Source organism: Lithobates pipiens, unplaced genomic scaffold, assembly GCF_037356315.1.
Source record: "Lithobates pipiens isolate NorthernLeopardFrog02 unplaced genomic scaffold, aLitPip1_a1.2 Scaffold_3, whole genome shotgun sequence".
In the NCBI taxonomy this organism is placed as follows: Eukaryota; Metazoa; Chordata; class Amphibia; order Anura; family Ranidae; genus Lithobates; species Lithobates pipiens.
The window spans coordinates 228,436,995-228,450,903 of NW_027507790.1; the positions used below are offsets into that span (position 1 = coordinate 228,436,995).

The following is a 13,909-nucleotide window of genomic DNA, read 5'->3' on the forward strand; positions in this document are numbered from 1 at the left end:
CACTTTAAGTGGATACTTTCCAAGATTCTTGGATGTGATTTACTAAAGTTGGAGAGTTAAAAATCTGGTGCAATTCTGCAAAGAAACCAATTTTTGTTTTTGTCAAAGCTTAATTGAACAAGTTGAGGAATAAATTTGATTGGTTCTATGTACACCTGCAACAAATTTGGCACTCTGCAATTTTAGTAAATCAACCCCATAGTGTACTGGTGCAGATAGTGTCCCTGATGTCATCATATTAGTTCTACTATCTGAATCTTCCGGGACCAACTGCTGCCAGGAAATGATTGATAAGTCACAATGCATCATGTGAATAGCCAGGAGATTTTAAACGGGCATGTCATATTGATAACAGGGGCTCAAGAAGGGAAAGAGTTCCTCTGGGAAGGAGCATGGAGAATTGAGTTGGGCTTTTACGTAAGTGATCTCAAAAATAAGTGTTCATGTTGAAATATCCTTGTGTTTCTTCTGTGTAATTGTTCAGCTTATTACATATGAAGGCTCCGATTCCTGCTTAGTAGTACTTGTATTAAGACCCTTTCTCTTTCTCGGTTCCAATCTATGACTAATCCAAACTTATACTGATTCAAAGAGCAAAGGTTATTGATCTGGAGCTATGACTAAGCACCATATCTGGTGTGAAACGCGTCAGTAGATGTGCAGTTAGTCTGTAGCTACCTATGATGCCTTGATACCTATTTTTACAATAAAGGTGAATTTTTGCAGATATCCAGATTTCTATTCTTCCTGCATTGATCTGGAGCAACCAGAATTCAATAAACATCAAATATCAAGAATTTGTGGAGTTGTTACCACTTACTGTATGCACTTCTCACTTCAGCTTACCTCTGCACAGCCGTATTGATTACACCCATTAAAAAAAAGTAGCAAAAAGTAAAGAATGTGTGATTTAAGGCTGAACTCCAGGCACATATAAAAGTCACACATTTGGGCAGCTTATTTTTAAATGCAAGCAGTGTATGTAACGGAATTTGACTCAATATTAAAGTGGAACTTTTGTCCGAAAATTAAGTCCTGCTAGACTACTTCAGGCTGGACACTTTTGCAGGTATAGCTATGTAAAACAATAAAAATAAGTGCCTATACTGTTTAAAATCCAGTAATACACTGTTTCACCCTGCTCTGCTCTTCTGTTTTAATGTCCCACCTTCTCTGTACAGCAGAACCCAAACTGGGAGAGGAAGAAGTAGCAGGAGAAGCCAATTAGTTGGGTTGCAATGCTTGTGTGCTAGCAAGGAACATGCTGATAGGTGGAGAGAGCACAGTGACAAAGGGATGTGCTCATCAATCTACTATTTCTCCTTTTACTTGTCCATTTTACAGGCTGGGGGAGGAACAAGACCTGTAAGTGTTACTGCACTGAGACAAAGAAAAGTCAGGTCTATTGTCCTGCCAGACAATGTTATACAGTGTGGCTAATCTCAGAGCTGTTTGGACAGAAATGCAAATCCTTTGGCAGGTAAACAGCTTTGAGACATATTTCATCAGTGTATTTGGCTGTTTGCCTCAAGTTAAAGCAGAGCTCCACCCAAAAGGGGAAGCTCCACTTATCTGCCTCCTTCCCCCTGCCGCTCCCCTTCTCCTCCTTACCCCGCAACCGGCCCAATCAGAGAGCGCAGCATGCGCACAGCTTCACTGCTGGTTTACCTTAGTGGAGATTGCGGCAGCGGGCAATAGCCAATCGGCCGATAGGTGAGGACACCGCTGGATGCCTGGACAGGTAAGTGTCTTAATATTAAAAGTCAGCTGCTACAGTATTTCTGCAGGAGCCTGGAGCTCCGCTTTAAACTGTAAAGGGAATTGTCACAAAGTGAAACTCCTGAGTCCTGACTAAGAAGCCATTTATGGAAATGTCATTTCCCAACTCATATACTGTTAAAAAGTGTGTAATGCATTATACTGTATAAGAAAATCTCATAATACAGGCATTTTACATTCAAAGCCAATATAATGATATGACAGTTAGAACAAAAGCTGGCCATACATGGATCAAGTTTTCTGCTGAACCGGCTGAATTTGGATCTATCTACGGGCAGGGTGGTTGTACAAAAGTGATCTACCGATTGACTTCTGTACAACTGCCTGTTGGATTTTTGCCGCTCTATCAGCTACAGGCTAGCTGGCAGCAAGCACTGATCGGTGTATTCTGATGGTGGGGAAGTCTCCTAGCTCTCAGAATACAATAGCTAAGCTGGGAGGATTATCCCATCCACCACGCTGGTTGAATGGCAAAAAATGACTCATGTATGGGTTGCTTTAGGCTGGCCACAGATTACTCATTTATTTTCAATCGGCCAGGATCACAAACAAAGGGATTCCCTCACTCACATAAGCGAAGTGGATGGAGGAATCCTCTCCACTGTGCCATTGTATTCTGACAGTCCTGCGACTACACCACTGTCAGAATATACTGATCAATGCTGTAGCTGCAGATCGAGACGTTTTTCAACATTCTCGTTCAACAGAAGTCAGTTATTAGATTTACTTCTGTTGAGCAGGAATGGCCATACACGGATTGAAATTTGGCCATTTCCTGATGAACTGGCTGAGAGTTGATCCATCTATGGGCAGCTTTAAGCTGGCCGTACACCACAGATGGCCATACTCTAAGCCAGAGGTCTCAAACTGGTGGCCCTCCAGCTGTTGAAAAACGACAAGTCCCATGAAGCATTGCAAGGCTGACAGTTAAGAGCAAGACTCCCAAAGGCAATGGCATGATGGGACTTGTAGTTTCGCAACATCTGGAGGGCCACCAGTTTGAGACCCCTGCTCTAAGCCCTTGTACACACGTTCGGACATTCTGACGGAAAATGTCTGATCGGACCATGTTGTCGGATAATCCGACCGTGTGTGGGCTCCATCGGACTTTTTCTATCAAAATATCCGACCGACAAAGTTTTAGAGCTGGGCTATAAAATTTTCCAACAACATGATCCGATCGGACTTTGTCCGATCATTTGTAGAGAATTCCGATCGGACAAAGTGCCACGCATGCTCAGATCAAATTCCTAGACCAAAGCTATTGGCTACTAGCCTGAACGTAGTCTTGTCGTAACTAAATAACGTCATCACGTTCCAAACGATCGGATTTTCCGACAACTTTGTCCGACCGTGTTTATGCAACACCAGTTTTGGACAAAATCCAACTGATTTTGTTGTCGGAATGTCTGACCGTGTGTACAAGGGCTAACACAGTCCTCCACCCAAACAAATGACAGAATACACTGATCACCAGCTACAGCTGATTGGCTTAACCCACTAAGCGAGGAAACTTTTCCAAGTCCCTTGGACAGAAGACAATCTAACTTATCAGTTGGGCACTGTCTCGTCCTGATCAAAATTTAGTGGGTCCATGTAGGATCGGTTGAATTTTGATCAGTTTATGACCAGCTTAAAGTGTTGCTAAACCAGGACCCTGCATTCACTATATCTGGTCTCCCACAGTACACAGAACATGAAAATGCAATTATTTTAGTAAATCTGACCTTCTGTCTGGACAGTGCTGATTGGCCTTGTGCTGATCACATGCACTCTCCCAATAATAATAAAAACAACTCTCTAGCAATACACACCAAACTGAGCATGTGCAGCCGGACTCTACTATTTGTTATCTGGACCTATTCTGGAGTCAATGGAAGAAGAGGAGGATCTGTGTATACAGCATCAAAGAGCCTTTTTACACAATGTGGAGAATTAACCCCTTAGGCCGCGTACACACGGGCGGATTGTCTGCCCAACTAAGTTCGGCAGACAATCCGACAGACAGTCCGTTCAAAATTAGCATGAACGGACTTGACCACACACGATGAGCAGACAGTCCGCTGAAAGCGTGCGTGATGACGTGTACAGCACGTACGACGGGACTAGAAAAACGACGTCCTATACACTGCAATGCAACCTTCGGCCGTGTAAACCCTTTCTGAGCATGCGCCATACTTAGTCCGTCCAACTTGCCTACACACGAGCGGACTGTCCGCTGAAACCAAGTTTGGACGGACAAAACCAAGTTTGAACGGACTGTCTTACGGAAATTCCGTAAGACTTTGTTCGTCAGACTGTCCGCTGAAAAAGTCAGCTGAAGCCCACACACGAGCGGAATGTCCGCTGAAACACTGTTCAGCGGACTAAGTTGGGCAGACAGTCCGCCCGTGTGTACGCGGCCTTAGGTTCCACATTGAGTATAACAAGCATGCTTTACTTGCATATACAGACTGATATTACTATTGTGGGTTTAGTAACACTTTAAGGTACCGCACTATGGTGCCATGTATTTTATATCACTATGTCATATGTATTACTTAACCAAGCTTCTTTACTAACAGAGACACGCAGATCTATTAGGTGTCCCAGTCTAACCTCAGCCGTGTTTGTTGCTTTTCCTGTGTGAGGTGTCATTATGCACAACAAAGATTACAATCAAGCTAGATTTATGAATGTGATAAACCATATGACTTTAGATGGGTATAATCCTGCAAGCAAGTTTCCGGCTTCTTTTCACAACACACCCAAATCAATTTTATTTTTTAAAAGAAAAAAAAATGTATGGAAGTATGGTCCAAGAAAAGAGAAGACAGAGTAAATTTTAGTTAAACAGTAATTCCGTATTACAATGATGGAAGAGAAAACGCTCTTTAGGCTCACTCACTCCAGGGCAAAACAGCAAGGAGGGGTGATTCTCCCATTTACTGCTGGATCATTTGCTCTGGGTAAAAATGAATCAGTTAATAGTATCTGTACTTCTCTTTATTGAGTCTTGTTGCTCAAACACTCCTGACAGACAGCACAGTCCGGTCCTCCTTTTGCTGCGTGCTGATTGGATAGAAATGAAGCTGCAGCAACAATCCTACTGACTGTGCTCTCTTCTGTTAGCATGTACAGGGTCGGCACATGGGCACTGAAACAAATCTCATTTGCTCTCCTCCCTCCCCAGCCTGAGTGCTGCTGAGCAAGAACTTAGAGCAGCGTCCTTAGTACAGAAAAAAGTGTATAATGAGGTTGAGTTACTAAAAACCCAGCTTTTTGTCTCCATTTCTTTGATGCTGATGGCCAGATAGGAGTGTATTGGTGATCATTTGGGTAAGCGGATAATGGTTTTGACAGGATGAATGGTATTAAAAATGTCTTCAATTTCTTATAGTATGTTATTTCTTGATGATTATTTTCTGTATTTTTTCTCTCTTTATAGTTATCTAACTAATAGTGTCCTACAAAGCCCCCTGAAGAAGCCATCACTGGCGAAACATGTCGGGAAAATACACTGTAGTACAAATGTTTACTTAAAATATAACAGTTGACCATAATTTGATTATGTGATTTTTATCATTATGTTTTTTTATTATGAATTAATTAAAATGTAGTAAATTTTACTATTTCCTGTCTATCTTTGTTTCTGGCACCGCTATAATCCCATCATCCTCACATTTTCCATTTGTTAATTTTGGGATGAGTTGCATTTACATATTTTAGCCCTACCATGGTGTTCAAACAATTTCCAGTCACAACAATTATATATCCACCCAATAAGGATGACATTTTGTTAACAAACATGCTGCAAGAGCAATTGAATTATTTCAGTGCTTAGGAACTGCCATTGGTACCTTGTACTCTTCAAAGTCCTTGTCATTGAGTAGATTGTCTTTCTCCATCTCCACAAGTTGTTCAGGAGTTGGTTCAGAAGGTAAAGGATCTATGGAAGCCTCTTCATACAGGGGGAGTCCAGAGATAAAGATCTCTTTCCATTCTCGCGTGACTTTGTTGGGTATTACCCTGAAGAAGACCAGTCTTTTAGAGTATGTACACACCAAGCAGTTATTGAACAATTTCTACACTAATAATAATAATAATAATAATACATTTTATTTATAATGCACTTTACATCAAAAGATCCCAAAGTACTACATGGTTACAATAAAAATATACAACTAACATCAATTAAAAAAATGTATTAAAAAGAAAAATCTTTAATCCCTTTTTAAAACTTTCAGTCGATTGAAATACCCTCAGACTGTCAGGCAGAGCATTCCACAGACGTGGGGCAGCAGCACAAAAAGCACCATCTCTCATTGTCGTTAATCTAGTTTTTGGAATTTGAAGAAGATTTAATTGAGTTAAACGAAGGGAACGAGATAGATTTTGCAATCTCCACATTTCCTTAAGATACAATGGAGCATGTCCATATACGCATTGGTGCGTAAGAAGAGAGACTTTATACTCGATCCTCGCAGAAACCAGGAGCAAATGAAGCAGCTAAAGCTGCTGGCTATCTGCAAATGTAAACTGCACCATAATACTGGAATTGTGAATGCTATTCAAACCACAGATAAGGCTGTTTGAATATACCTAGAATTTGATTTACAGAAAGTGCAATTCATTTGGTGCTGATGGAAGACAATGGATTATCAGATGCCTGTTTCTCTAGCCCTATACCTAACCTATGCATGCCTTCTGCAAGGACTATCAAACTACCGTATTTGCCGGCGTATAAGACGACTGGGCGTATAAGACGACCCCCTATTTTTCAAGTGAAAACATAGGTTTTGGGCAATACTCGCGGTATAAGACTACTCCCCTTCTGAGGCCACACCATTTTAAAAAACATTAGAACGATTAAAAAATACAAAGCAAGAATGCCAACTACTCATACGCGATGCTGTGTTATGTCATAAAGTAAATTAAACAATAATAACACAAACAGAGATCTATGGAATGCCACAACTCTGGAAAGTAGAATTTTTCACTAACCAAACCTATACCACTTTTGGGTTACATTCTATGGGAATTGTTCACCAAAATGCATTTAATAACCCCCCTGTCATATGTCCCAGATTTACCTGTCCCTCTTGGGTGCCTGGGACTTGAAAGGCAAACAGCAGGATGTATAGTAGTAGGAGATCAGTGAATGGATTTACCCAGGGAAGTATGGTGAGCGGTGTATTATTTTAATGAATACAACGCCTGCTTGGATTGGCAGAGGCTGTAGCATCACCAGCCCTTGCCTTTCTCTCTCTCAAAGCCAATCCGAGCAGGCTACTCTATGTAGCCTGCTTGGATTGGCAGAGGTTGTTACTCCAATCCAAGCAGGCTCTGTATTCATTAATAGAATACATTGCTCGCCGGGATTGGCTCAACGGCGTATACTGTTTGTAGTTAAAACCACATACAGTATTAGCAGACATTTGGGGGCTGACATCCATCGGGCAGCATTGTATACCTGTATACCCAGCGTATAAGACGACCCCCGATTTTTGGGCATTTTTTTAAGTGTAAAAGGTAGTCTTATACGCCAGCAAATACAGTACTTTGGAACCCACTTACACTTTAACACAGACCAATAATATTTGTACCCCCCCCTCCCCCATCCCTACCCAAAGCCCACTTCTGCTCTGCTATATTACAAGCCTGAGCAGCCACATTACACAAGTGATACTCATTTGACCGCTGTAAGGTGCAATAAACAGTCATGCTAGAAAGAGACGCTTGTTACAAGAGATTGTTGAGTTAGAAACTGCTGCCATCCCATAAGAGACTGAAGAGACTATAGGGTTGATTTACTAAAGGCATATAGGCTGTGTGCTTTGCAAGGGAAGTTGTACTTTGGAAATGAATTTTCCGCAGAGCTTAGTAAATGGACCAAAGATCAGCTGACTTCCATCATCCAATCGCATGCAAGTAAAAACTTTCTTTTTTGCACCTAATTGGGAATTCTTTGCAAAGTGAAATGTCACCACATTCACTAAGCTCTGGTGAAAATTGTCTTGCAAAGTACATCTTCCCTTGGAAAGTGAGCAGCCTATTTGCCTTTAATATATCAAACTCTATGAAACAAAGCTTTCCATTTACAGGAAAGTGATACGCACTAATGCATGGCTACAGTACAGAAAGCTGACAACTAAATTACAGCTGAGATACATGTATGTGAATTAGCTACCAAAGGATTTTGAATTATACTCATCTTATGATCCAGGTACCCCTCCCAGAAAGCAAAGCCATGTCTTCCATATCACGTTTTCTCATTTGGATTTAGTAAAGCTCACCATATACCGATTGAAATTTGGCCAGCTAAGCAGGTATCAGGGTAATTTGGATCAGCATGTAGCTGCCCCACTAGACAGAAGTCCACCGTTTGATCAACTTCTGTTGAAGCGACATGCTGGAAAACTTTTGTCCCGCTGTCAGAATAAAATGTCCCAGGGGGTATGGGGGGGGATTCCTTCATCCATCTTATTTGTGTGGATGCAAGATTATTTTCTTTTTTCATATATAACTTGGTCTTTGACACCTTTTCTCTGCTAGTCTGCTAATTATACAGTTTAACAGCAGTACACTGATTGTTTTTTCCTTCTGTATGCTCCCTGTCAGAGGCGTAACTATAGGGGGTGCAGCAGTCGCGACCGCAACTGGGCCCTGTGATGCAGGGGGCCTATGCAGCCCCCTCTACATATGGCCGGCAGCAGCATAGGCAGCTAGGGGTACCAGTGCACCATGCACACGGGTGGCTGGAGGTGGAGGGTGACTAGCAGAGCTCCATGCTCGACTATCGCACTGGCTGCTCTTTAGTTGTGCATTCCCCGCATGACCTGTGTCCTCAGCCGGCTCCTCAGAGTACCCCTCTCCTGCTCCATGCATTGCCGCTCAGTCCGATGTCTGTTCTCCCCAGCCAGAGTCCCGCCCCCCCCGCCGAGTACGGCCCACACTGCACTGCATACTTCTCCCGGGTAAACAAACTTTAAGCACACAGATGCAGCGCAGCCCTATGAGAGCCGCCCCCCCGGAGGACACTGCAGGCTTGTCTGCCAGCCCCCCTCCTCCCCCGTCATACACAGATGATGAAAGGTCTTTCTGGGAGATATGCTGATCGCCCGTCCAGCACACTGGATGGAGCCCAGGCCAACATGGATGAGTGCGCGGCCATTACATACCCCCTTCATCTCCCCCTGGGGGCAGGGATCTCTTCTCACGTGGGGACAGGGACCCCTTCTCACCTGGGGGCAGTAACTTCATCTGCCCTGGAGAAAAGGACCTCATCTCTTCTGGGGACGGGGGCCCCATCCTGCCTAGGGATAGTGCCCCAATGGGGCACCTAAAAATAAAAAATAAAATAATTAAAAAAAAACTAAACTACTGATACCAGTGGTGAAACTACAGGGCTCCCAAAGGTCATACCTGTGACCACGCCCTGGAGTTCCACCGCCAGACTCGGAGGGAAGGGCCCTGGCTGGGGTTCAGGGGGGCCCTTCATGATTTCTTGCATCGGGTCCCTGAAGGTTCTAGTTACGCCACTGCTCCCTGTTTTTAAAAGGTGTACACTGTATAATATAATACATGACTGAGTCACAGAAGTCTGAGCTGAGAGGTGACTACAGGGATGCTACTGAAAAAAAAGACAGATTTGGATACCTTTACTAGCAGTGAGTAAAATTCTTGAAATTATCCTTGTTGAGCATCCTTATAAACTAGGCACTGTACACAGGGCCCAGACCTTTGCTCTATTTGGAATTGGTCCCCTCTCAGCACTATGCAACACCCTCTGTCATTTAACCCTCCATTGCAAAATCCTCTCCTGATCACTGAAGATGACAGTTATGACAGGGGGCGGAGCTTAAACAGGAACTTCACCCAGCCTTAGTTTACATAACCAAAAGTCAGCAGCTAGAAGTATTGTAGCTGTATGTGCTGATTGCAAAGATAAAACTCAAGTCTGGACCAAAAAGGTGCCTCAACTAAACCCAATTCTGCTCAACGTCATATCCACTCCTTATTGAAGGTAAGCAGTTGAGGCATGAGTACATTTCATACAAATGCTATTTGCAGTTAGAAAATCATCTCTATTATCTTTTATGCTACACTTCAGAATTTAAAGTGGTTCTAAAGGCAGGAGTTTTTTTTTTTTACTCTAATGCATTCTCTACATTAAAGCCATGTTCTAGCCGCAAACATTTAAAAAAAAAAGTCAGCAGCTACAAACACTGTAGCTGCTGACTTTTAATAAGAACACTTACCTGTCCAGGGAGCCCGTGATGTTGCCCCCCCCCCCCACCCCGAGGTGGATCGGCTCGGGTGCAGGCACCCCCATTATAACTAAGGAAAACCGTCAGTGGAGCCTTCAGGCTTCATGGCCGGTTTCCTACTGCGCATGCGCACGCGAGTCACGTGGAGCTTTCTGAACGGTCCCGATGGACACACACAGGTCCCAGAAGGCAGCGGGGAGCAGGAGGAAATAACGCCCTGGGCCGTGGCTGGGGTAGGACAAAAAAAAATAGATATCCAAAACTGAGTGGTGGAGGTGTTGTCTTTCCTTTTAAGATAAAGTTGTAAAAGTGGGTGGAACTCCGCTTTAAGGTAAAAAAAAAACTCCTGCAAGCAGCTTTTCCTCCAGCTTCCCCTAAATACTTACCTGAGCCTGATCTTAATCCACTGATGTGCACAAGCCTCTCTTGGCTCTCTCTTTCTCCTCATTGGCTCAGACACAGCAGCAGATCAATCACAGCCAGTGAGGAGAAAGCGGGGAGCAGGGCTGAGCCATGCTCTGTGTGTATTGGACAGAAGAAAATGGCTCGAGAGAGAGCATGCACGAGTGCCCCCCATAGCAAGTGGCTTTTGCTATAGGGGCACTTGGTAGGGGAGGAGCCAGGAGCGCCAGTGGGGAACCTGAGAAATGAAAGGTCGGGGATGCCATGTGCAAAACCGTTGCACAGAGCAGGTAGGTATACCATGTTTGTTATTAAAAATAAAAAAAAATATTTTAGTAATAATAAAAAAAAAATCTGCATTTAAAATCACTTTAGGTGTATTGATATATTCTTATAACTTACATTAGAATACACTAAGTTGAGTATGTATAAATCAAATACACCAAGGGGGTCATTTACTAAAACCGTAGAGTACAAAATCTGATACAGCTGTGCATTGTCAGCTTATAACTTGTTCAATTAAGCTTTGACAATGAAACCTGGAAGCTGATAGGTTTTAGTAAATCAACCCTCAAAAGTAAAAAAAAAAAAAAACACACATTCATTGAGAATAAGCTCTCACCTGTTAGTTAGTTCTCGGTATTCTCCAGTTTTTGTCACTAGATCCACAATCTGGTTCACTATTCCCTGACAAATGTCGAAGTGTTTCTTGTATCGGGCCTGCGCTCGGTCCGCTGCTATCTGGTCGTGTAATTCCTGAACTTTCCGCATTTGTTCCTCGGCATCCAGCTTGGCTTGATGCTGCAAGGCCTGTAACGGTTCACAGGTATATTGTTTAATCATACTTGCCCGAGAGGTTTATTCTTACTTTACCCATAGAAAAGTACATTTCTTATTGCGATTAGCAGGTGATGAAAGATTTCTCTGTTGTTTTTATGGGACAAAGGGAATGAAATAGCAATTGTTTTCTTTTTTTTGACTGATAATGGGAACTTTAAACCCTCTTTTATTTTCAGTACTGTATTACTTGGTTGGTATTTCGTACACTGTCAGAGTGGATGAATGCCTAGAGTGTCCATACAGGTAGCAATACTCTTTTCACCCAGTAGTTGTCAGATCTCAGAGATATGAGTGTCACTGTAAGGACCGGTGTTAATGGGCTTTTGATTGCTTCAAGCCGGTTTTGCATTCCCATTCAAATCTATGGGAATGCAAAACTTGCTTGACAGAGGTCAAATGCAGATTAGTAGGTCAAATACACCTGCCATTATATTATGAATAATCTCAGAATCATCTACCTTATGCCATCGGCAAAAGCACTTATTGTCATAGGGGCAGATGTGCAAAATACCTGACGACAGCTACAGTATCTCACAAAAGTGAGTACACCCCTCACATTTTTGTAAATATTTATTATATCTTTTCATGTGACAAAACGGAAGAAATGACACTTTGCTACAATGTAAAGTAGTGAGTGTACAGCTTGTATATCAGTGTACATTTGCTGCCCCCTCAAAATAACTCAAGACACAGTCATTAATGTCTAAACCGCTGGCAACAAAAGTGAGTACACCCCTAAGTGAAAAAAAGGTCCAAATTGGGCCCAAAGTGTCAAAATTTTGTGTGGCCACCATTATTTTCCAGCATTGCCTTAACCCTCTTGGGCATGGAGTTCATCAGAGCTTCACAGGTTGCCACTGGAGTCCTCTTCCCTCCACCATGACGACATCACAGAGCTGGTGGATGTTAGAGACCTTGCGCTCCTCCACCTTCCGTTTGAGGATGTCCCACAGATACTCAATAGGGTTTAGTTCTGGAGAAATGCTTGACTAGTCCATCACTTTACCCTCAGCTTCTTTAGCAAGGCAGTGGTCATCTTGGAGGTTTGAGGTCGTTATCATCTCTGAAGAAAGGGGATCATGCTCTGCTTCAGTATGTCACAGTACATGTTGGCATTGATGGTTCCCTCAAAGAACTGTAGCTCCCCAGTGCCGGCAGCACTCATGCAGCCCCAGACCATGACACTCCCACCATTATGCTTGACTGTAAGCAAGACACACTTGTCTGTACTCCTCACATGGTTGCCACCACACATGCTTGACACCATCTGAACCAAGTTTAAGTTTGAAGTTTATCTTGGTCTCATCAGACCACAGGACATGGTTCTAGTAATCCATGTCCCTAGTCTGCTTGTATTCAGAAAACAGTTTGCAAGCTTTCTTGGCATCATCTTTAGGGATGACAGCCATGCAGACTAATTGGATGCAGTGTGCGGCGTATGGTTTGAGCACTGACAGGCTGACCCCCACCTCTTCAACCTCTGCAGCAATGCTGGCAGCACTCATAGGTCTATTTCCCAAAGACAACCTCTGGATATGATGCTGAGCACGTACACTCAACTTCTTTGGCTGACCATGGCGAGGCCTGTTCTGAGTGGAGCCTGTCCTGTTAAACCTCTGTATGGTCTTGGCCACTGTGCTGCAGCTCAGTTTCAGGGTCTTGGCAATCTTCTTGTAGCCTAGACCATCTTTATGTAGAGCAACAATTCTTTTGTTTTTAAGATCCTCAGAGAGTTCTTTGCCGTGAGGTGCCACGTTGAACTTCCAGTGACCAGTAAGAGAGAGTGCGAGCGATAACACCAAATTTAACACACCTGCTTCCCATTCACACCTGAGACCTTGTAACACTAACGAGTTGCATGACACCGGGGAGGGAAAATGGCTAATTGGGTCTAATTTGGACATTTTCACTTGGGAGTGTACTCACTTTTGTTGCCAGCGGTTTAGACATTAATGGCTGTGCAAATGTACACCGTTATACAAGCTGTACACTCACTACTTTACATTGTAGCAAATTGTCATTTCTTCAGTGTTGCCACATGAAAAGATGTAATAAAATATTTACAAAAATGTGAGGGGTGTACTCACTTTTGTGAGATACTGTAACAGTGAAACTGGATTAACAAGGCAGGATTATGTCAGGAAAGATAAATCTAGAAACAGAAGGTAAACTAGAACACTGAAGCACAACTTTTTGACCTGGGGACTCTGAACCCATAGTCATGGTATAAAAGCATATTCATAGTATAAAACTATTAATTTTGCTAAAGCATATTCATGTTTTGAAAATGGGGTGGAACCTTTAAATGTTATTTTTGGGGGTGAGGCACTTCTGTGATGGAGCTTCGTGGTAGCTGTTTAGCCTCACTGTACAATTAAACTGCAGATCAACCACATATTACATTAAAACAATCCTTTCCACGATTTCTGAATTGGCAAGCAAACCAAAAATGATTATATGTAGTTCTGAACAATATTTGGGGGCAACATTTAGAGAGTCACTAAACCCAGGTTCACATTGCTGCGGGTTAGAAATCATGCAAATTCACTTCATTTGAAGTCATTTGAACTTGCATGATTTAAACCTGGCAATACAGACCAACTTTAGGGGGAGATTTGACAGATATATGTGCGGGTTCC

The 13,909-nt window shown here is 42.8% G+C and overlaps 1 protein-coding gene across 3 annotated transcripts in view; it reads right to left on the reverse strand.

Moving 5' to 3' along the window:
* The window catches only part of SPEF2 (sperm flagellar 2), a 231,501-nt gene that overhangs the window by 149,189 nt on the left and 68,403 nt on the right, over positions 1-13,909 (reverse strand). For all 3 annotated transcript variants that reach the window (XM_077462869.1, XM_077462868.1, XM_077462871.1), the window contains exons 9-10: positions 11,053-11,240; positions 5,619-5,787 (exon numbers count right to left, since the gene is read on the reverse strand). In XM_077462869.1, coding sequence (XP_077318995.1) covers positions 5,619-5,787; positions 11,053-11,240 — 357 coding nt within the window. The remainder of the gene's footprint in view (positions 1-5,618; positions 5,788-11,052; positions 11,241-13,909) is intronic.